We start from the raw sequence: 24,211 nt of genomic DNA, 5'->3' as shown, positions 1-24,211 counted from the left end.
CATGTGGGCTCCTGCCGCCGTACCCGCAATGGGTACCTCAACCTTACAAACACCTCCGACATACAGTGGGGTGAGAAGGGAGCATGCTGGGGACACTATATGTGTCCTCTTTTCTTCCATCCGACATAGTCAGCAGCTGCTGCTGACTAAAAAGTGGAGCTATGCGTGGATGTGTTGCCTCCTTCGCACAAAGCACAAAACTGGTGAGCCAGTGATCCCACTGGGGGTGTATAGCCAGAAGGGGAGGGGCCTTACACTTTTAAGTGTAATACTTTGTGTGGCCTCCAGAGGCAATAGCTATACACCCAATTGTCTGGGTCTCCCAATGGAGCGACAAAGAAATACTTTTTCTACAGATCTCTTTATCTATGCTACTAGATATAGGGACGGTTAGGCAGGGATTAGCAATATGGACTCAGAACAACTCGTGGAAGGGGGGGGCGCCTAAGGTAACTTGAACTTTTACCTTTATTTTTAAACTTTTTTTTTTTTTTTTTTTTTTTTAAATATAAAAACACCTTTTCACATTGTGTGTTTGTCCCCTTAAGACTCGAACCTGCGATCGTTTGTAATACATAATGCAATATTAATTTATTACATATAATCACTGGCCATTGTTGGTATCTGTTACGTGTGGAGGGAGTTCAGCTCCTGAGCCCCTCCACAAGTAGGGATCCCTTTTGCAGGAAATGAACCATATGACCATTTGTGGGAAGGGGATTAATTGATGATGATGGTATCAAGTCACAGACCAAAAAAAAAAACAAAAAAAAAAAACACAACAAAACAACAATAAACCCCAAGATCTTACGCTACCAGCTTTATGGTACATTAATAATGAACTGAATTGCTGGTGAGTTGTGTGACAGTTCATTTATAGTTGGACAAATGTTTGAGCGGAAAAAGAACAAAAAAAAAAAAAAAAAATTTTTTATTTTACTCTATTTGCCAGTCGGACGAACCTGTTGAAATTGGCGTGTTCTGCTGACGGTGCAGGGTGTATGTATGGCCATATGATGGTCAGGAGAAATGTTGATCGCACAGGTCTGATTTCTGACTGCAGATCACATTGCTCTCCTGGAGTGAAGTCGCCGGCCGACATCTCAGGGACGAGAGAATCAGTCCCCCATTAAAGGGAATCTGTAACCAGGTTTATGCCACCTAATCTGAGCGCAGCATAATATAGGGGCAGAGACCCTGATTCCAGTGATGTGTCACTTACTGGGCTGCTTAGTGCAGTTTTGATAAAAAAGAGAATTTTGTTTACTTACCGTAAATTCTTTTTCTTATAGTTCCATATTGGGAGACCCAGACCATGGGTGTTTAGCTTCTACCTCCGGAGGACACACAAAGTACTACACTTAAAAGTGTAGCTCCTCCCCCTGAGCTTATACACCCCCTGGTGAGCAGACCTAGCCAGTTTAGTGCAAAAGCTGAAGGAGAATAGCCACCCACAAGTAGAACAGTGCAAAAACCGGAACAACCGGAGACTCTGTCCACGACAACAGCCGGTGACAACACGCGGAACAAGAAAATTGCCAACAGGCAACAGGGAGGGTGCTGGGTCTCCCAATACGGAACTATAAGAAGAAGGGAATTTTGTTTACTTACCGCAAATTCCTTTTCTTCTAGCTCTTATTGGGAGACCCAGGCAATTGGGTGTATAGCTTCTGCCTCCGGAGGCCACACAAAGTATTACACTTTAAAAAGTGTAACCCCTCCCCTCTGCCTATACACCCTCCCGTGCATCACGGGCTCCTCAGTTTTGGTGCAAAAGCAGGAAGGAGGAAACTTATAAATTGGTCTAAGGTAAATTCAATCCGAAGGATGTTCGGAGAACTGAACCATGAACCAAAAGAACAATTCAACATGAACAACATGTGTACACAAAAGAACAAACAGCCCGAAGGGCACAGGGGCGAGTGCTGGGTCTCCCAATAGGAGCTAGAAGAAAAGGAATTTACGGTAAGTAAACAAAATTCCCTTCTTTGTCGCTCCATTGGGAGACCCAGACAATTGGGACGTCCAAAAGCAGTCCCTGGGTGGGTAAAAGAATACCTTGATAAAAAGAGCCGAAAACGACCCCCTCTTACAGGTGGGCAACCGCCACCTGAAGGACTCGCCTACCTAGACTGGCGTCTGCCGAAGCATAGGTATGCACCTGATAGTGTTTCGTGAAAGTGTGCAGACTAGACCAGGTAGCTGCCTGACACACCTGCTGAGCCGTAGCCCGGTGCCGCAATGCCCAGGACGCACCCACGGCTCTGGTAGAATGGGCTTTCAGCCCCAAAGGAAGCGGAAGCCCAGAAGAACGGTAGGCTTCAAGAATCGGTTCCTTGATCCACCGAGCCAAGGTTGACTTGGAAGCCTGCGAACCCTTACGCTGGCCAGCGACAAAAACAAAGAGCGCATCTGAACGGCGCAGGGGCGCCGTGCGAGACACGTAGAGCCGGAGTGCTCTCACCAGATCTAACGAGTGCAAATCCTTTTCACATTGGTGAACTGGATGAGGGCAAAATGAAGGTAAGGAGATATCCTGATTGAGATGAAAAGGGGATACCACCTTAGGGAGAAATTCCGGGACCGGACGCAGAACCACCTTATCCTGGTGAAAAACCAGGAAAGGGGCTTTGCATGACAGCGCTGCTAGCTCCGACACTCTACGGAGCGATGTAACTGCCACTAGAAATGCCACCTTCTGCGAAAGACGTGATAAAGAGACATCCCGCAGCGGCTCGAAAGGTGGTTTCTGAAGAGCCGTTAGCACCCTGTTAAGATCCCAGGGTTCCAGCGGACGCTTGTAAGGTGGGACTATGTGGCAAACTCCTTGCAGGAACGTGCGGACCTGCGGAAGCCTGGCTAGACGCTTTTGAAAAAATACGGATAGCGCCGATACTTGTCCCTTGAGAGAGCCGAGAGACAAACCCTTGTCCATTCCAGATTGAAGGAATGAAAGAAAAGTGGGTAAGGCAAACGGCCAGGGGGTAAAACCCTTATCAGAGCACCAGGATAAGAAGATCCTCCAAGACCTGTGATAGATCTTGGCGGACGTTGGTTTCCTGGCCTGTCTCATAGTGGCAATGACATCTTGAGATAACCCTGAGGACGCTAGGAGCCAGGACTCAATGGCCACACAGTCAGGTTGAGGGCCGCAGAATTCAGATGGAAAAACGGCCCTTGAGACAGCAAGTCTGGGCGGTCTGGGAGCGCCCACGGTTGACCCACCGTGAGGTGCCACAGATCCGGGTACCACGACCGCCTCGGCCAATCTGAAGGGAGGACTCTGTCGGAGTCCAGGTTCCCTGAGCCCTGTGGTGGAGAAAAAACGCTCCCCACCCTGACAGACTCGCGTCCGTCGTGACCACAGCCCAGGATGGGGGCAGGAAGGATTTTCCCTGCGACAGAGAAGAGGGAAGAAGCCACCACTGAAGAGAGGTTTTGGCTGCCAGGGAAAGAGAGACGTTCCTGTCTAGGGACGTCGACCTCCTGTCCCATTTGCGGAGAATGTCCCATTGGAGTGGGCGCAGATGGAACTGCGCAAAGGGGACTGCCTCCATTGCTGCCACCATCTTCCCCAGGAAGTGCATGAGGCGCCTCAAGGGGTGTGACTGGCCCCGAAGAAGAGAGTGCACCCCTGTCTGCAGCGAAAGCTGTTTGTCCAGCGGTAGCTTGACTATCGCTGAGAGAGTATGAAACTCCATCCCGAGGTAAGTCAGTGATTGGGTCGGTGTCAATTTTGACTTTGGGAAATTGATGATCCACCCGAACCGCTGGAGAGTCTCCAGAGCGACGGTCAGGCTGTGTTGACACGCCACCCGGGAGGGTGCCTTGACTAGGAGATCGTCTAAGTAGGGGATCACCGAGTGGCCCTGAGAGTGTAGGACCGCTACAACGGATGCCATGACCTTGGTGAAGACCCGTGGGGCTGTCGCCAGACCGAAAGGCAGTGCCACAAACTGAAGGTGTTCGTCCCCGATGGCGAAACGCAGGAAGCGTTGATGCTCGGGTGCGATCGGCACATGGAGATAAGCATCCTTGATATCGATTGATGCTAGGAAGTCTCCTTGTGACATCGAAGCGATGACCGAGCGGAGAGATTCCATCCGAAACCATCTGGTTCTCACGTGTCTGTTGAGCAGTTTGAGGTCCAGAACGGGACAGAATGATCCGTCCTTTTTTGGCACCACGAACAAGTTGGAGTAAAAACCGCGACCACGTTCCTGAAGGGGAACGGGGATCACAACTCCTTCTGTCTTCAGGGTGTTCACCGCCTGAAAAAGTGCATCGGCTCACTCGGGGGGCGGAGATGTTCTGAAGAAACGAGTCGGGGGACGAGAGCTGAACTCTATCCTGTAACCGTGAGACAGAATGTCTCTCACCCATCGGTCTTGGACATGTGGCCACCAGGCGTCGCAAAAGCGGGAGAGCCTGCCACCGACCGAGGATGCGGTTTGGGGAGGCCGAAAGTCATGAGGAGGCCGCCTTGGAGGCAGTGCCTCCGGCGGTTTTTTGGGGACGTGACTTAGACCGCCACGCATAAGAGTTCCTCTGGCCCTTCTCTGGCCTGTTGGACGAGGAGGATTGGGACTTGGCTGAGGGCCGAAAGGACCGAAACCTCGATTGTATTTTCCATTGCTGAGGTCTCTTCGGTTTGGACTGGGGTAAGGACGAGTCCTTTCCCTTGGATTCCTTAATAATTTCATCCAATCGCTCGCCAAACAATCGGTCGCCAGAAAACGGCAAACCAGTTAAGAACCTCTTGGAAGCAGAGTCTGCCTTCCATTCGCGTAGCCACATGGCCCTGCGGACTGCCACCGAATTAGCGGATGCTACCGTTGTACGGCTAGCAGAGTCCAGGACGGCGTTCATGGCGTAGGACGAAAAAACCGACGCCTGAGAAGTCAAAGACGCAACTTGCGGAGCAGAGGTACGTGTGACCGCATTAATCTCAGACAGACCAGCTGAGATAGCTTGGAGTGCCCACACGGCTGCAAAGGCCGGGGCAAAAGACGCGCCTGTGGCTTCATAGATGGATTTCATCAGGAGCTCTATCTGCCTGTCAGTGGCATCCTTGAGCGATGAGCCATCTGCAACTGATACTACAGATCTAGCCGCCAGTCTAGAGACTGGAGGATCCACCTTGGGACATTGAGCCCAACCCTTAACTACGTCAGAGGGGAAGGGGTAACGAGTGTCATTAAGGCGCTTAGTAAAAGCGCTTGTCCGGAAATGCTCTGTGCTTCTGGACAGCATCTCTGAAGTTAGAGTGATCGAAAAACGCACTCCGTGTACGTTTGGGAAACCTAAACTGGTGTTTCTCCTGCTGCGAAGCCGACTCCTCTATAGGTGGAGTTGGGGGAGAAAGATCTAGCACCTGGTTGATGGACGCTATAAGGTCATTTACTATGGCGTCCCCTTCAGGTGTATCAAGATTGAGAGCAACGTCAGGGTCAGAGCCCTGAGCTGCGACATCCGCCTCATCCTCCAGAGAGTCCTCAAGCTGAGACCCCGAGCAGCGTGAGGAAGTCGGGGAAGATTCCCAGCGAGCCCGCTTAGCCGGTCTGGGACTGTGGTCCGTGCCGGAGTCCTCCACGTGAGACCTAGGGGCCACCCCGGGAGCATGCTGCGGCGCAGACCGAGAGGGGCCTGGAGGCGATGATCCAACAGTGCCCGGGGCCTGTGTAAGGACCGATCTGGACTGCAAGGCTTCTAGTAGCTTAGCAGACCATTTGTCCATAGACTGAGCCATGGATTGTGAAAGCGACTCAGAGTTTCTCAGCAAAAACTGCAAACTCTGTCCCTGCCACCTGGACAGGGGAAGGAGGCGGTTCTGCCTGAGCCGAGGGTCCCACAAGTGCCCGAGGCTCCGGCTGAGCAAGTGCAACAGGGGCCGAGCATTGCTCACAGTGAGGGTAGGTGGAACCTGCAGGTAACATAGCCGCACAAGAGGTACAGGTTGCAAAATAACCCTGTGTCTTGGCACCCTTGCTCCTTGTGGACGACATGCTGTTGTCTCCTAGGAGAGTGATCACTGAGGGTATATAGCCAAAAGCAAAACAACTCGGCCGACAGAGAAAATATATACAGATTATTATATATATATATATAAAATATATAATCTGTATATATTTTCTCTGTCGGCCGAGTTGTTTTGCTTTTGGATATATATATTATATATATATACTTCGGCACCCTAGGGGGACCAGCACCGGGTGACCGGTGTGGCTTACCGACCGCCCAAAGCGGTGTGTGTCCACCAGATTCCCTGCCTTGGGCCTCCCAGAGCTGCAGAGCTCGTTCCTGAAATCCTCCACCGGCAGACTGTGTTGTAAAAATGGCTGCCGGAGCTCTCTGGGGAGGAGGGAGCCGTGGGCGGCGACTAGAAAAGTGCGGGAATCTGGTGCCCCACAGTGATCAGTGAGGGAGGGGGGGGGGGAGGACACCTAAAGTATGCTCCAGCCCTCACTACCGACGTCCAGTCGACCGTCCCGCCCTTACCCCTGACTGGCAGGCCCGGGGGCGGGAGTTATGGTACTAGGCCGCATGAAGCCGGGGACTAAATTTAATACCGCGGCCGACAAACAGGCGCGGTCGGCGCGGAAGTCCCGGTCATCACAAAACCAGCAGCAGCTGCAGCGTCTGTGAAACAAGCGCTCCATGCACCGTCCCCATGGGGACACAGAGTACCTTTAGATGCAGGGCCCTGTCCCTGATGATACAAAGTCTCCTGTCCGGCAGATTCCCTCAGGGGCTGCGGAGGGAGCCCGGTCCCAGTGAATGGATGACCGGTTAGGATCCCACTTCTCCCAGAGCCTCTAAGGGATGGTGAAGGAAAACGGCATGTGGCTCCAGCCTCTGTACCCGCAATGGGTACCTCAACCTTAACAGCACCGCCGACTTAGTGGGGTGAGAAGGGAGCATGCCGGGGGCCCTGTGGGGGCCCTCTTTTCTTCCAACCGATAAAATCAGCAGCTGCTGCTGACTAAAATGGGAGCATGAATGGATGTGTGCCTCCTTCTACACAAAGCATAAAAACTGAGGAGCCCGTGATGCACGGGAGGGTGTATAGGCAGAGGGGAGGGGTTACACTTTTTAAAGTGTAATACTTTGTGTGGCCTCCGGAGACAGAAGCTATACACCCAATTGTCTGGGTCTCCCAATGGAGCGACAAAGAAAAAGAATTTACGGTAAGTAAACAAAATTCTCTTTTTCTTTATCGTTCCTTTGGGAGACCCAGACCATGGGAAGTTCCAAAGCAGTCCCTGGGTGGGAAATAAACCGAAAAAAGGCAAGAAGTAGGCAGAACCTAACTTCACAAATGGGCGACAGCCGCCTGAAGGATGCGTCTGCCCAAGCTCGCATCTGCCGAAGCATGAGCATGCACTTGGTAGTGCTTCGAAAAAGGTATGCAGGCTAGTCCAAGTGGCAGCCTGAAAGACTTGTTGAGCCGTAGCCTGGTGCCTGAAAGCCCAAGAGGCACAAACAGCTCTGGTCGAATGTGCCTTGATCCCCGGCGGCGGAGGCACCTGAGAACTCTGGTAGGCGTCCGAAATGGTCGATCTAATCCAACGGGCCAAGGTCGGCTTAGAAGCAGAGAGGCCCTTGCGCCGACCTGTGGTTAGCACAAAAAGAGAAGTGCACCGCCTAAGAGCAGCGGTGCGAGACACATAGATCCGGAGTGCACGCACCAGATCCAGAGTATGCAGCGCTTTTTCAAAGCGATGAACAAGAGCCGGACAAAAGGAAGGTAGGGTAATGTCCTGGTTAAGGTGGAAAGGAGAGACCACCTTAGGAAGAAAATCCGGAGTCGGACGGAGAACCAGCTTGTCTTGATGAAAAACTAAAAAAGGTGACTCCGAAGAGAGCGCGGCCAAATCAGAGACTCTCCTGAGGGAAGTTATGGCCACCAGAAAAAACACTTTCTGTGAAAGACGATGCAAAGAGACCTCCCTAAGAGGCTCAAAGGGAGGTTTCTGCAAAACCGTGAGAACTAAATTAAGGTCCCAGGGATCCAAGGGCCGCCGGTAAGGCGGAATGATGTGAGACGCGCCTTGCATGAAGGTGCGGACATGAGCCAGCCGAGCGAGACGCCGCTGGAACAGAACTGACAGAGCTGAGACTTGTCCCTTGAGAGAGTTGAGGGACAGTCCTAGCTGCAGACCAGACTGTAGAAAAGACAGAAGGGTCGGCAAGGAGAATGGCCAAGGAGGATGGTCAGTAGAGCAACACCAGGACAGGAAAATTTTCCAAGTCCTGTGATAGATCTTAGCGGAGGAAGACTTACGGGCCCGAGTCATAGTGGAGATGACTTCAGGAGGGATACCAGAAGCCGTCAAGATCCAGGACTCAAGAGCCACGCCGTCAATTTGAGAGCTGCAGAATTCAGGCGGAAAAACGGACCTTGTGAGAGTAGGTCTGGACGGTCCGGGAGATGCCACGGCATCTCTACGGACAGATGGAGCAGGTCTGGATACCAAGCTCGCCTGGGCCAGTCCGGTGCAATGAGGATGACTCGACAGCCCTCCGTTTTGATCTTGCACAGAACCCTGGGCAAGAGAGCTAGAGGGGGAAACACGTAGGACAGACGAAACTGGGACCAGTCTTTAACCAGTGCGTCCGCGGCGAATGCCTGAGGGTCGTGGGAGCGAGCCACGTAAACGGGAACCTTGTTGTTGTGACGGGATGCCATTAGGTCCACGTCCGGAGTGCCCCATTTGCGGCAGATTGACTGAAACACTGCCGGGTGCAGGGACCACTCGCCACCGTCCATGGTTTGACGGCTGAGATAATCTGCCTCCCAGTTTTCCACGCCTGGGATGTGGACTGGGGATATGGTGGACTTTGAGTCCTCCGCCCAGTGAAGGATGCGTTGTACTTCCAACATCGCCAGGCAGGTGCGTGTCCCGCCTTGGTGATTGATGTAGGCAACCGCTGTTGCGTTGTCTGACTGGACTCGAATGTGCCTGCCCGCCAACAGGTGGTGAAAAGCTAGGAGAGCTAGAAGCACGGCTCTGGTTTCCAGCACATTGATTGAAAGGGCTGACTCGGACGGAGTCCAAGTGCCCTGCGCTCTGTAGTGGAGATATACCGCTGCCCAGCCGGATAGACTGGCATCCGTGGTGAGAATCACCCAGGACGGGGCCAGGAAGGAGCGCCCCTGGGACAGGGAGAGGGGCCGAAGCCACCACTGAAGAGAGCTCCTGGTTTGTGGCGAGAGAGCCACTAACCTGTGTAAGGAGGAAGGCCGCTTGTCCCAACAGCGGAGAATGTCCAGCTGCAGGGGGCGCAGATGGAACTGGGCAAAGGGAACAGGGACGCCACCATTTGACCCAGCACCTGCATCAGACGCCTGAGGGCATAACGGCGGGGCCTCAGCAGAGAGCGCACCGCTAGCCGGAGGGACTGCTGTTTGACTAAGGGCAACTTCACAAGTGCCGTCAAGGTCTCGAACTGCATCCCTAGGTACGTGAGACTCTGGGTCGGAGTCAGAGTGGATTTGGGCAGATTGACCAGCCACCCGAATTGAGCTAGAGTGGAGAGAGTGAGCGAGACACTCCGCTGACAGTCTGCGCTGGATGAAGCCTTGACTAGAAGGTCGTCCAGGTAAGGAATCACTGCCAACCACTCGAGGTGCAGAACTGCAATCACTGCTGCGATGACCTTGGTGAATACCCGAGGGGCCGTGGCCAACCCGAAGGGGAGAGCCACGAATTGGAAGTGATCTTCTCCTACTGCAAAACGTAGCCAACGCTGGTGTGACACTGCAATTGGCACATGCAGATAGGCATCTCTGATGTCGATGGATGCCAGGAAATCCCCTTGGGACATAGAGGCAATGACTGATCGCAGAGACTCCATGCGAAAGCGCCGCACCTGAACATGCTTGTTGAGAAGCTTCAGATCCAGGATGGGCCGGAAGGTACCGTCCTTTTTGGGAACTAGGAAGAGATTTGAGTAGAAACCTCTGAACCGTTCCCTAGCAGGAACCGGTACAATTACTCCATTGGCCTGTAAGGCTGCCACGGCCTGTGAGAAGGCGGCGGCCTTGGAGCAGGGGGGAGTTGAGAGAAAAAAAATCTGTTTGGCGGACTGGAAGAGAATTCTATCCTGTAGCCGTGGGAAATGATATCTCTCACCCACTGATCGGAGACGTGTTGAAACCAAGCGTCGCCAAAGTGGGAGAGCCTGCCACCGACTAAAGACGTTGCTGGAGCGGGCAGATAGTCACGAGGAGGCTGCCTTAGTGGCAGCAGCTCCTGCGGTCTTCTGTGGACGCGCTTTTGTGCGCCAGTTGGATTTCTGGTCCTTAGCTGAGTTAGCGGACGAGGCCGAGGGCTTAGAGGACGACCAGTTGCAGGAACGAAAGGAGCGAAACCTCGACCGATTCCTACCCTGCACAGGTTTCCTGGCTTTAGTTTGAGGCATGGAAGTACTCTTCCCGCCAGTAGCTTCCTTAATAATTTCATCCAGCTGTTCTCCGAACAGCCGGGACCCAGCAAATGGGAGCCCAGCAAGGTACTTTTTTGAAGAAGCATCTGCCTTCCACTCTCGAAGCCACAAGATTCTACGGATAGCGAGGGAATCAGCCGAAGCCACCGCAGTGCGGTGAGAAGCCTCCAGCATGGCAGACATGGCATATAATGAAAAGGCCGAAGCTTGGGAAGTTAAGGCATCCATTTCGGGCATAGATTCCCTGGTGAGGGAATGCATCTCCTCTAGAGAAGCAGAGATGGCCTTGAGAGCCCACACTGCTGCAAAAGTCGGAGAAAACGCGGCCCCCGCCGCTTCATACACGGATTTGACCAGAAGGTCAATCTGGCGGTCAGTGGAATCCTTAAGGGAAGTGCCATCAGCCACCGACACAACGGTCCGGGATGCGAGCCTAGACACCGGAGGGTCTACCTTTGGGGACTGAGCCCACTCCTTGACCACCTCAGGTGGAAAGGGAAAACGGTCATCAGAACCACACTTTGGGAAGCGCTTGTCAGGACAGGCCCTGGGCTTGGAGAACTGAAGTGGTTAAAGAACACACTCTTTGCTCTCTTAGGCAAGGTAAACTGGTGCTTTTCTGCCAGAGAGGGTTGCTCCTCTGATACTGGCGGATTGAGATCCAGTACAGAATTAATAGAAGCAATCAAGTCACTAAGATCTGAGTCACTTTCGGACAGATCAATGGGGCACATGGAGTTAGCCTCCGAGCCCCCTGTAAAGGCATCCTCCTCATCCAGCGAGTCAGCTCTGGAATCTGAGCCACGGGAGGAGGAGGGAGAGGGAACCCTGCGTCTCTTCTTAGGAGGACGGGGTCTGGGCCCTGATGATGAATCCTCTGTGAGCTCCGGTCCCGAGGGACCCCTAGCAGCAGAGGCACCCTGTGAAGGGGGCTGATGCATATTCATCAACGTCCTGGACAGAAGTCCCATGGACTCAGCAAACGACTGGGAGATAGACCTAGAAAAGGATTCTACCCAGGCCGGGGGCTCAGCCACAGGAGCAGCCTGAGAGACCACTAGACATGCTGCTGGAGTGGGGGCTCTGCCAGAGAATGAACCCCAGAGAGTATATACAGAGGTCCACAACCGGAGACAGGTTGTGGCTTACCAGACCGCTGGAGCGGTGTTGTGTGCCCTCCAGATCCCGAAGCCCGGACCCCCAAGCACAGCACCTCAGCAGAGATGCTGCAGACCAGCGCTGCAATGACTGATCGCAGAGAGAACGCTGAGAAAATGGCCGCCGGAGCGAAGAGAGGGGGCGGGACTTGCTTGAGGAGCGGGAACTGGAGGGCCATAGAGACCTACAGGGGAGGGGACACACACTGCAGTGGGGAGTGTCCCTCCCCTGTACAGAACGGCCGCCGGGAGGAGCCGAGCCTGTCCCTCTGCATGAGTGACATGCGAGGGCAGTGAAACAGAAACTAGGCCTCCGGCGAAGCCGGGGCCCAAATTTGAGCGGCGCGGCCGACGCGCAGGCACCATCGGCGCGGTTCTCAGGCGACAGCTAGAGAACCCGCCGGAAATGTCAGTAAACACAATAAGCACACTCTCCCCCAACAATAAAATACAGGGACCCCGAAATCTAAACGTCTCAGGTACTTAGCTTGCTGTGACGCAGGGCCAAGTCCCTGGGGATGAGTGCTCCGGTCCAGCAGGGTCCTGAAGGGCTGCGGATGGAGACCGGTCTCCTGCCAAGCATGGAGACCGTGCTGGCTCCCACTTCAAGCCAGAGCCCAGGAGGGATGGTGAAGGAGCACGGCATGTAAAGGCTCCAACCTAGGAATCAACCTTACAACACCGCCGACACAGTGGGGTGAGAAGGGACATGCCGGGGGTCCAGACGTGGACCCCACTCTTCAATCTCGTTCCAAAAGGAAAAAAATCATATGAGAATGCATGTGTGGATGTATGCCTCCTGAACACAAAGCGATAAACTGGCTGGGTCTGCTCACCAAAGGGTGTATAAGCTCAGGGGGAGGAGCTACACTTTTAAGTGTAGTACTTTGTGTGTCCTCCGGAGGTAGAAGCTAAACACCCATGGTCTGGGTCTCCCAAAGGAACGATAAGGAAAATCACTGTTTAATCAGCAGGAGATTATCAATAAAGGACTACTTGGTGTGCTGCCAGGTAGTCCAGCATATTCATGAGCTCTGTAGATCTGCAGCAGAGAAAACAGTGATTTTATCAGAATGACAGCAAACAGCTCAGTAAGTGACCGCTGGAATTCGGGTCTCTGCCCCTACATTATGCTGCTCTCAGATGAGGTAGCAAAAACCTGGTAAGAGAGTCCCTTTAACCCCTTAACGACCGCGGGCCATAAAATTATGTCCTAGCGGTCATAACGTTACTGCCCGCAGTCTGCCGCCGGCAGCATGCTGCGATCGGCACACATCTCAGCTGATTTTCACAGCTGAGATGTGTGCCTGCTAGGCACAAGCAGAATCGTTATCTGCTCGTGCCGTTTAACCCCTTAAATGGCGCTGTCAATATGTGACAGCGCCATTATAAGCGCGATCGCGGTAAACTTTTACTTACCGCCCGATACCGGAAGTCACGTGACACGATCACGTGACTTCCGATAGTTGTCATGGTAGCACAGGGTCATGTGATGACTCCTGTACTACACATGAATTGCCTTCACTTTCGCTGTGCCTGCGGCACAGTGAAAAAGAAAGTGACTGTATCAGCTGTTTACAGTTGTATAGCGGTGATCAGCAGATAGTGCAAAGCGATCGGATTGCTGATCGCAATAGCCCCCTAGGGGGACTAGTAAAAATAAAAAAAAAAAGTTTAAAATTAAAAAAAAAAAAAACAAAAAGAAGGGAATTTTGTTACTTACCGTAAATTCCTTTTCTTCTAGCTCCAATTGGGAGACCCAGACGATTGGGTGTATAGCTACTGCCTCCGGAGGCCACACAAAGTATTACACTAAAAAGTGTAAGGCCCCTCCCCTTCTGCATATACACCCCCCGTGGGATCACGGGCTCCTCAGTTTTAGTGCAAAAGCAAGAAGGAGGAAAGCCAATAACTGGTTAAACAAATTCAATCCGAAGGAACATCGGAGAACTGAAACCATTCAACATGAACAACATGTGTACCCGAAAAAAACAAAAATCCCGAAGGAAACAGGGCGGGTGCTGGGTCTCCCAATTGGAGCTAGAAGAAAAGGAATTTACGGTAAGTAACAAAATTCCCTTCTTCTTCGGCGCTCCATTGGGAGACCCAGACGATTGGGACGTCCAAAAGCAGTCCCTGGGTGGGTAAATTAATACCTCAAGTTAGGGCCGTAAAACAGCCCTTCCCTACATGGAGGCAACCGCCGCCTGCAGGACTCTTCTACCTAGGCTGGCATCCGCCTAAGGGTAGGTATGCACCTGATAATGCTTGGTGAAAGTGTGCTGCCTGGCACACCTGCTGAGCCGTAGCCTGGTGCCGTAATGCCCAGGACGCACCCACGGCTCTGGTAGAATGGGCCTTCAGCCCTGATGGAACCGGAAGCCCAGCAGAACGGTAGGCTTCAAGAATTGGTTCCTTGATCCATCGAGCCAGGGTGGATTTGGAAGCCTGCGACCCTTTACGCTGACCAGAGTCAAGTACAAAGAGTGCATCCGAGCGGCGCAGGGGCGCCGTGCGGGAAATGTAGATTCTGAGTGCTCTCACCAGATCCAACAAATGCAAATCCATTTCATATCGATGAACTGGATGAGGACAAAAGGAAGGTAAGGAGATATCCTGATTGAGATGAAAGGGGGATACCACCTTAGGGAGAAACTCCGGAATCGGGCGCAGCACTACCTTGTCTTGGTGAAACACCAGGAAGGGAGCTTTGGCTGACCGCGCTGCTAGTTCGGACACTCTCCGAAGAGATGTGACCGCTACCAGAAAGGCCACTTTCTGTGAAAGTCGAGAAAGTGAAACATCCCTCAGAGGCTCGAAGGACGGCTTCTGGAGAGCAATTAGTACCCTGTTCAGATCCCATGGGTCAAACGGCCTCTTGTACGGAGGGACAATGTGACAAACCCCCTGCAGGAACGTGCGTACCTGAGGAAGTCGTGCTAGGCGCTTCTGAAAGAATACAGACAGCGCTGGGACTTGTCCTTTAAGGGAGCCGAGCGACAAACCTTTTTCCAAACCAGATTGCAGGAAGGAAAGAAAAGTAGGCAATGCAAATGGCCAGGGAGACACTCCCTGAGCAGAGCACTAAGATAAGAATATCTTCCACGTCCTGTGGTAGATCTTGGCAGACGTCGGCTTCCTAGCCCGTCTCATGGTGGCAATGACGTCTTGAGATAATCCTGAAGACGCTAGGATCCAGGACTCAATGGCCACACAGTCAGGTTCAGGGCCGTAGAATTCAGACAGAAAAACGGCCCTTGGGACAGTAAGTCTGGCCGGTCTGGTAGTGCCCACGGTTGGCCGACCGTGAGATGCCACAGATCCGGGTACCACGACCTCCTCGGCCAGTCTGGGGCGACGAGGATGGCGCGGCGGCAATCGGAGCTGATCTTGCGTAGCACTCTGGGCAACAGTGCCAGAGGGGGAAACACATAGGGTAGCTGGAACTGCGACCCATCCCGAACTAAGGCGCCTGCCGCCAGAGCTCTTTGATCGTGAGACCGCGCCATGAAAATCGGGACCTTGTTGTTGTGCCGAGACGCCATTAGGTCGACGTCCGGCATCCCCCAGCGGCTACAGATTTCCTGAAACACGTCCGGGTGCAGAGATTATTCCCCTGCGTCCATACCCTGGCGACTGAGGAAGTCTGCTTCCCAGTTTTCTACGCCCGGGATGTGAACTGCGGATATGGTGGATGCTCTGTCTTCCACCCACATCAGAATCCGCCGGACTGCCTGGGAGGCTTGCCGACTGCGTGTTCCGCCTTGGTGGTTGATGTATGCCACCGCTGTGGAGTTGTCCGACTGAATTCGGATCTGTTTGCCTTCCAGCCACTGCTGGAAGGCTTGCAGGGCAAGATACACTGCCCAGATTTCCAGAACATTGATCTGAAGAGTGGACTCTTGCCGAGTCCACGTACCCTGAGCCCTGTGGTGGAGAAAGACTGCTCCCCACCCTGACAGACTCGCGCCTGTCGTGACCACCGCCCAGGATGGGGGTAGGAAGGACTTTCCTTTTGACAATGAGGTGGGAAGAAGCCACCACTGAAGAGAGTCCTTGACCGTCTGAGAAAGGGAGACGTTCCTGTCTAGGGACGTCGACTTCCCATCCCATTGGCGGAGAATGTCCCATTGCAGTGGACGCAGATGAAACTGCGCGAAAGGGACTGCCTCCATTGCTGCTACCATCTTCGCTAAGAAGTGCATGAGGCGTCTTAAGGGGTGTGACTGGCCTTGAAGGAGAGACTGCACCCCCGTCTGTAGTGAACGCTGTTTGTCCAGCGGAAGCTTCACTATCGCTGAGAGAGTATGAAACTCCATGCCAAGATATGTCAGCGATTGGGTCGGGGTCAGAATTAACTTTGAAAAGTTGATGATCCACCCGAAACTCTGGAGAGTCTCCAGCGCAACGTTCAGGCCGTGTTGGCATGCCTCTTGAGAGGGTGCCTTGAGAAGTAGATCGTCCAAGTAAGGGATCACAGAGTGACCCTGAGAGTGCAGGACTGCTACCACTGCTGCCATGACCTTGGTGAAAACCCGTGGGGCTGTCGCCAGACCGAAGGGCAGGGCTACGAACTGAAGATGCTCGTCCTCTATAACGAATCGTAGCAAACGCTGGTGCTCTGGAGCAATCGGCACGTGGAGATAAGCTCCTGATGTCTATTGATGCTAGGAAATCTCCTTGAGACATTGAGGCAATGACGGAGCGGAGGGATTCCATCCGGAACCGCCTGGTTTTCATGTGTTGAGCAGTTATAGGTCCAGAACGGAACGGAAAGAGCCGTCCTTTTTTGGCACCACAACCAGATTGGAGTAAAAACCGTGACCTTGTTCCTGCAGAGGAACAGGGATTACCACTCCTTCTGCCTGCAGAAGAGCATCGGCTCGGTCGGGAGGTGGGGAAGTTCTGAAGAATCGAGCCGGAGGACGAGCACAGAACTCTATCCTGTACACGTGAGACAAAATGTCTCTCACCCACCGGTTTTTGACCTGTGGCAGCTAAATGTCGCCAAAGCGGGAGAGTCTGCCACCGACCGCGGATGCGGAGAGAGAGGGCTGAAAGTCATGAGGAAACCGCCTTGGTAGCGGTTCCTCCGGCTGCCTTCTTTGGGCGTGATTGAGCCCGCCAGGAATCTGAGCCCCTCTGAGCCTTTTGAGTCCTTATGGACGAGGAAAACTGGGACCTGCCCGAGCCTGGAAAGGACCGAAACCTCGACTGTCCTTTCCTCTGTTGGGTTTTGTTTGATCTGGGCTGGTGTAAGGAAGAATCCTTACCTTTGGACTGTTTAATGATTTCATCCAATCGCTCACCAAACAGTCTGACACCAGATAATGGCAAACTGGTTAAACACTTTTTTGGAAGCAGAATCTGCCTTCCATTCCCTTAACCACAAGGCTCTGCGTAAAAACCACGGAGTTGGCGGACGCCACTGACGTACGGCTCGTAGAGTCCAGGACAGCATTAATAGCGTAAGTCGCAATGCAAACATATGCGAGGTTAAGGACGCCATCTGCGGCACAGATGTACGTGTGACGGTGTCCACCTGCGCAAGACCAGCTGAAATAGCTTGGAGCGCCCATACGGCTGCGAATGCCGGAGCAAACGACACGCCGATAGCTTCATAGACAGATTTCAACCAGAGGTCCATCTGTCTGTCAATGGCATCTTTAAGTGAAGTCCCATCTTCCACTGCAACTATGGATCTAGCCGCAAGCCTGGAGATTGGGGGATCCACCTTTGGACACTGGGTCCAGCGCTTGACCACGTCAGGGGGAAAGGGATAAAGTGTATCCTAAAGACGTGTGGAGAAACGCTTGTCTGGATAAGCGTGGTGTTTCTGGACTGCTTCTCTGAAGTCAGAGTGGCCCAAAAAGTACTGAATTTACGCTTGGGATACCTGAAATGGAATTTCTCCTGCTGCGCAGCCGACTCCTCCACTGGAGGGGCTGAGGGAGAAATATCCACCAGTCTATTGATGGACGCTATGAGATCGTTCACCATGGCGTCACTATTAGGAGCATCCAGATTGAAAGCGGTCTCAGGATCAGAATCCTGATCAGCTACCTCTGCCTCATCATACAGAGAATCCTCTCGCTGAGACCCTGACCAGTGTGTGAAGTCGAGGGTCTCTCCCAGCGAGCTCGCTTAGGCTGACTGGGACTGTCGTCCGTGCAGAGCCTTCAGCCTGGGATGTATGGGACCCCCTTGGAGCACGTATTAGTTCCAACTGAGGGAGACCGGGGGGCATTGTTCAACAGTGCCCATTGTCTGAGTCACCGGCCTGGACTGCAAAGTTTCTAGAATCTTGGTCATAGTCCCAGACATTTTATCCGCAAAAAACTGCAAACTCTGTCCTCTGGACAGTTTCACAGGTGGCTCTCTCTGGGCCACCACTAGCAGAGACTCTACCCAATGGGGGTTAGTGGAACCTGCCGGTAAAACAGCCTCACATGCGGTACAGACAGCATAGAAAGCCTGTGCCTTGGCACCCTTGCTTTTCTGCGGACGACATGCTGTTGTCTCCTCAGAGCAATCCAGGGGTATATAGCCAAGAAGCGACCGTACAGTGCAAATATAGGTACAAGCATAAAGTACACAAAACACTGTGGCACTAGTGGGGTCAGCACCAAGGTGCTGCTTACCGCCCGCTTAAGCGGGTGTGTGGTCGCCAGAATCCCTTGACCGGGTCTCCCAGAGCCTGTGTCCGTTCTCCAGCTTAGACTGCATGCAGGAATGGCTGCCGGCGTCCTGTGAAGAGGGGCGGGCCGTGGGCGTGCCCCAGACAAAGAGCGGGAAACTGGCGTCCCACTGTGCCCAGTGAGGGGGCTGGAGTATGTAAATAAGACTCCAGCCCTCGGTGCTGACCATTGTACAGCGTCCCGCCCCTTCCCTGACTGGCAGGCCCGGGGGCGGGAAGGAAACGAAACTAGGCCGCAAAAGCCGGGGACTCGATTTATAAGCGCTGCCGTCGTAAAAGCACGGTCAGCGCGGAAGTCCCCGGCGCACCACAAGTCTCATCCGCGCCGCAGCTTCTAGCAGCGGCCGGCGCGGCAGTTTCCCACACATTAACTCACTCAGCTAAGCTGCAGTGAGTATAGCCCCAGCGCGCAGCGCTGTTGTCCCCGGCGCACTAACACACCCAGCATGCTGGTGTGTGTGTGCGTGGTCTGTACGGGGACACAGAGTACCTTAACGTTGCAGGGCCTTGTCCCTGACGATACTCAGCTCCATTCCAGCAGGATCTCCGGGTCTGTGGATGGAGCCCGGCCTCAGAGCCTGGAGGCCGGTAAGATCCCACTTCACCCAGAGCCCTCAGGGGGATGGGGAAGGAAAGCAGCATGTGGGCTCCAGCCTCCGTACCCGCAATGGGTACCTCAACCTTAAAAACACCGCCGACAAAAGTGGGGTGAGAAGGGAGCATGCTGGGGGCCCTAGTATGGGCCCTCTTTTCTTCCATCCGACATAGTCAGCAGCTGCTGCTGACTAAACAGTGGAGCTATGCGTGGATGTCTGACCTCCTTCGCACAAAGCATAAAACTGAGGAGCCCGTGATCCCACGGGGGGTGTATATGCAGAAGGGAAGGGGCCTTACACTTTTTAGTGTAATACTTTGTGTGGCCTCCGGAGGCAGTAGCTATACACCCAATCGTCTGGGTCTCCCAATGGAGCGCCGAAGAAAACCTAAAAGTTCAAATCACCCCCCATTCGCCCTATTGAAAATTAAAGGGTTAAAAAAATAAAAAATATACACACATTTGGTATCGCCGCGTTCAGAAACACCCGATCAAAATATAAAATCAATTAATCTGATCAGTATATGGCGTAGCGGCAAAAAAAAATCCAAACGCCAAAACAACGTTTTTTGTCGCCACAACTTTTGCGCAAAATGCAATAAGAGGCGATCAAAACGTAGCATCTGCGCAAAAATGGTACCATTAAAAACGTCAGCTCGAGACGCAAAAAGAAGGGAATTTTGTTTACTTACCGTAAATTCCTTTTCTTCTAGCTCCTATTGTGAGACCCAGACAATTGGGTGTATAGCTTCTGCCTCCGGAGGCCACACAAAGTATTACACTTTAAAAAGTGTAACCCCTCCCCTCTGCCTATACACCCTCCCGTGCATCACGGGCTCCTCAGTTTTGGTGCAAAAGCAGGAAGGAGGAAACTTATAAATTGGTCTAAGGTAAATTCAATCCGAAGGATGTTCGGAGAACTGAACCATGAACCAAAAGAACAATTCAACATGAACAACATGTGTACACAAAAGAACAACCAGCCCGAAGGGCACAGGGGCGGGTGCTGGGTCTCCCAATAGGAGCTAGAAGAAAAGGAATTTACGGTAAGTAAACTAAATTCCCTTCTTCTTTGTCGCTCCATTGGGAGACCCAGACAATTGGGACGTCCAAAAGCAGTCCCTGGGTGGGTAAAAGAATACCTCGATAAAAAGAGCCGAAACGGCCCCCTCTTACAGGTGGGCAACCGCCGCCTGAAGGACTCGCCTACCTAGACTGGCGTCTGCCGAAGTATAGGTATGCACCTGATAGTGTTTCGTGAAAGTGTGCAGACTAGACCAGGTAGCTGCCTGACACACCTGCTGAGCCGTAGCCCCGTGCCGCAATGCCCAGGACGCACCCACGGCTCTGGTAGAATGGGCTTTCAGCCCTGAAGGAAGCGGAAGCCCAGAAGAACGGTAGGCTTCAAGAATCGGTTCCTTGATCCACCGAGCCATATAACTAATCTGAGAATGCATGAGTGGATGTGTGCCTCCTTCCACACAAAGCATAAAACTGAGGAGCCCGTGATGCACGGGAGGGTGTATAGGCAGAGGGGAGGGGTTACACTTTTAAAGTGTAATACTTTGTGTGGCCTCCGGAGGCAGAAGCTATACACCCCAATTGTCTGGGTCTCCCAATGGAGCGACAAAGAAATAAGCCGTCACTGAGCCATAGATTCCGAAAAATGTGAACGCTACGGGTCATGGAATATGGCGTAAAACGTGCGCCACTTTTTTCGGACAAACGTCCGATATTTTTTTTTAACCCCTTATATAAAAGTAAACCTATACATGTTTGGGGTCTACGAACTCGCACGGACCTGAGGCATCATAACAGTGAATAAAATATCAAAAACAATAGTGCCATCGCACTTTTTTTGCAATTTTTCTGCATTTGGAATTTTTTTTGCCGTTGTCCAGTACACTATATGGTAAAACTGATGGTTTCATTTAAAAGTACAGCTCGTTCCGCAAAAAATGAGCCCTCACATGACCATATTGACTGAAACATAAAAAAGTTACGTCTCTCAGAAAAAGAATGGCGAAAAAAAAAAAAAAATCGACCGGTGGTGAATGGGTTAATCAAATCATATGTCAAATCTGAAAGTCCTAGAAATCCCCGCTTCAGCTTTATATCCCAGCATCCATAGTGTTTTATGTCTCATTACATTTCCTGGCTGTGTTGGGCTCTGGATTTTGAACACTTAGGCTATGTGCCCACGCTGCGGAAAATGCGCGGATTTTCCCGCGGATTTCTCGCGGAAAAGCCGCGGATTTTCCAGAAATCTGCAGCATAGCTACTCCCCAGCCATTTCTATGGCATTTGGGAAATGCTGTGCCCACGCTGTGGATTTTTCCGCAGCGGAAATTGTGTGGAAAAATCTGCAGCATGTCAATTATTGTTGCGGATTTCTCCGCAGGGTCCCATATACTTACCTGCCTCACCAGAGTCACTTTCTCCGTCCGGTGTACAGGAGCGCGGTGAATCCAGGTACAGGAAGGAAGAGGTGGGCGGGGCCTGCACGAGCTCCGGTCATGTGACAGCCGGAGCTAGTTCAGGCCTGCCCACCTTCTCCTGCAGACGCTGAGAGAGTGACCTGGCTGCCGGAAACCGAGGTGCTGCATGATCGAGGGAAGTATGAACTCCTCCGATCACTGCAGCACTTGTTCTGCATTCAGGATGCAGTGCTGAAGCCATGGTACTGTATTCTCAATGCAGAAAGTCCGCACCATATCCGCACGACATTCCGCTGCATGGAAAAAGACAAAAGTTGTGGTGCTGTTTCCTGGGAGCTCCTGCGGAATGTCCTGCGGATATATACGCAGGACACTGTCCCCGTGGGCACATAGCCTAAGTCCACAAAACAATACGATCCTTTCTAGCACGCGCACAGGCTTACTTATAAGTTCTTCTTTAGACTCCATTTCTTCTGACAGCACGGCCTCTCTGAAAATACAGATAAAAGCCATTAGTGTAAGAGGAATACTGATCCGGAGCTCGAGCCGCCAGGCTTCCACCTCCCCCGTGTACTCACTTTACATTCACAAGCATGATCAGCATCAAGAAGTACATGAAGAATGGATCCGCCTGCTGTAAATAACTATCCCAAATGGCTTGTGTGACGTCAACCGAGCAGTGGTATCCAAAGAGGCTTCCAAACTGAAAAAGCACAAACGGGCGATAGTCAGCCGCAGAGCAAGCGAGAGGCGTGGATAGTCATTTCTGAAGAGACTTCTTGACTGCATAAAATATGTTATATAAAAAGGCAAGGATCCTCTCCAAAAAGTTCTATCATTTCACCCAAAGGCACATTTTGGATTTATATCTAAAAGGGACGACACACAAAAGAAAAAAAAAAAAAAATACACCTTTATGTATTGAATACACTGCTGGTTTTGGCCCGAGTTAAAAGGATTCTGTCACCAGGATTTTGCTCCCTTATCTGAGAACATCATAACATAGGGGCAGAGACCCTGACTCCAGCGATGTGCCACTTACTGGACTGTTGCTGTCATTTTGATAACATCAATGTTTTCTCTGCTGCAGATCTAGCAGTTATACAAAGCTCATGAATATGCTGGGCTGCCTACAGCACGCCAAGTAGTTCTCTAATGATATAATCTACTGCTGATTAACCACAGATTTTAGCAAAATTACACTAAGCAGCCTAGTAAGTGACACCGATGGAATCAGGATCTCTACCCCTATGTTATGCTGCTTTCAGATTAGGTGTCAAATGGTGACAGATTCCCTTTAATGCTAAGACGTCAGAGTACATCAGTCCAATCTCTGACTGCACTGCATGGACTGTACGCGGGTCTCCAACCAGAGCACAACAGCTTCATACCCTGTTTCCCCGAAAATAAGACAGTCTTTTATTATTTTTTTGCCCCGAAAAAAGCACTAGGTCTCATCTTCTCGGGTGTCTTATTCTCAAGGAGACATGTTTGGGGTAAGTTTACCCCTCACAAAAAGCAGACCCCCCCCCCTTCCCAGGATCATCATATTTACCAGCCCCGTGTACCTGTATGGCTCCCAGATCTCCCAGCACGTCGCCGTCCCCTGCATCTGGCTGACACACATATACATGAGTTCACACACTCACACATCAGATAGCACACACACATATAGACACACACTCACATCAGATTCCATATTATTCCTCCCTGGCATCTCTGTGCTGCACGCCTCACCTGCATCTGACCGACACACACACACACACACACACACACACACACACACACACACACACACACACCTTTCACATCATTCCTCCCTGTAATCTCCAGCGGGCGCTCCAGGCAGCTGTGCTGCACGCCATCCTCCCTTGCGTCCGGCCGACATTCACACATCCGATTGCTTACACTCAAGATATCGCACATACCTGTACAATTGTGCACACACACTCACAACATCCGGAGATACCACGTGCTTCCGGCAATGTGATCCTCCCGCAGATCCTGGAAGATGCACAGCGTCACAAGCGCCGAGAAGCAAGCGATGTTGCTGGATGCGGTGTGTATGGATGCGGTGTGTGTGTGGTGTGTATATATGTGTGTGTGTGGATGCGGTGTGTGTGTGGACGCACGCGCGTGCGTGTATATGTGCGTGCGTGTGTTTGTTCTGCCCGCAGGACCTTGATGCACTCATCAGCTCCTGGTCGGCATCTGGTGAGTATGACTGCGGGGTCTTCGGTCTTCTCTCTTTTGGGGGGGGGGGGGGGGGGGGGGGCGCTGTCAATAATGAAGTGTCATGCAGTAACTTTTTTACTGCTGCACGGATACTTCAATATTGACCGTGGCTAGGTCTTATTTATTTTCGGGGGATGTCCTATATTTAAGCCTCCCTGAAAAATCCTGCAAGGTCTTATTTTCGGGGGAGATCTTATTTTCGGGGAAACACTATATCTCTATGAGACTGTGAGCTTGGTTCAGCAGAGCTTAGGCAGGTCTGACTTACAGCCGATACACTAGAGTCATGACGCACATAGGAACATGTATAAGAAAGAACTTAACGTACAGACAGACATAAGGGAGGTATTTTCTATAAAAGGGAGAATAATGACAATGGCGAACCAGGAGTAAAGCTTATGAGCAGGCTGCAGGAGAAACCCATAGATTTGGGTGGCAACCATGTAGGTCAGATTTCAAAGGTGCGCACCTTTACACCAGGGAATAGCTGGAATTTCAGCTTCATTTTTTTTCAGCGTTAAAAAAACCCACAAAAAAAACAAAAACAAAAAACTGCTCTGTGCAGATTTCTAGTGCTAGAAAGGCCGGGATTATGTGATGCATTTTCACCTTTGCCTTCATCAGTTACAGTGCTGCATCA

General features: G+C 52.0%; 1 protein-coding gene across 1 annotated transcript in view; it reads right to left on the bottom strand.

The window, feature by feature from the left end:
• TBC1D23 (TBC1 domain family member 23) overlaps positions 1-22,034 on the bottom strand; it is a 67,382-nt gene extending 45,348 nt beyond the window's left edge. Inside the window, exons 1-2 of the mRNA XM_075335149.1 lie at positions 21,915-22,034; positions 21,780-21,826 (exon numbers count right to left, since the gene is read on the bottom strand). Of these exons, the coding sequence (XP_075191264.1) occupies positions 21,780-21,826; positions 21,915-21,952 (85 nt within the window). The 5' untranslated portion in view covers positions 21,953-22,034. The remainder of the gene's footprint in view (positions 1-21,779; positions 21,827-21,914) is intronic.
• Positions 22,035-24,211: the final 2,177 nt, after the last annotated feature.

This window comes from Anomaloglossus baeobatrachus, chromosome 2 (assembly GCF_048569485.1).
Source record: "Anomaloglossus baeobatrachus isolate aAnoBae1 chromosome 2, aAnoBae1.hap1, whole genome shotgun sequence".
NCBI lineage: Eukaryota > Metazoa > Chordata > Amphibia > Anura > Aromobatidae > Anomaloglossus > Anomaloglossus baeobatrachus.
This window is presented reverse-complemented; position numbering and strand designations above follow the sequence as displayed.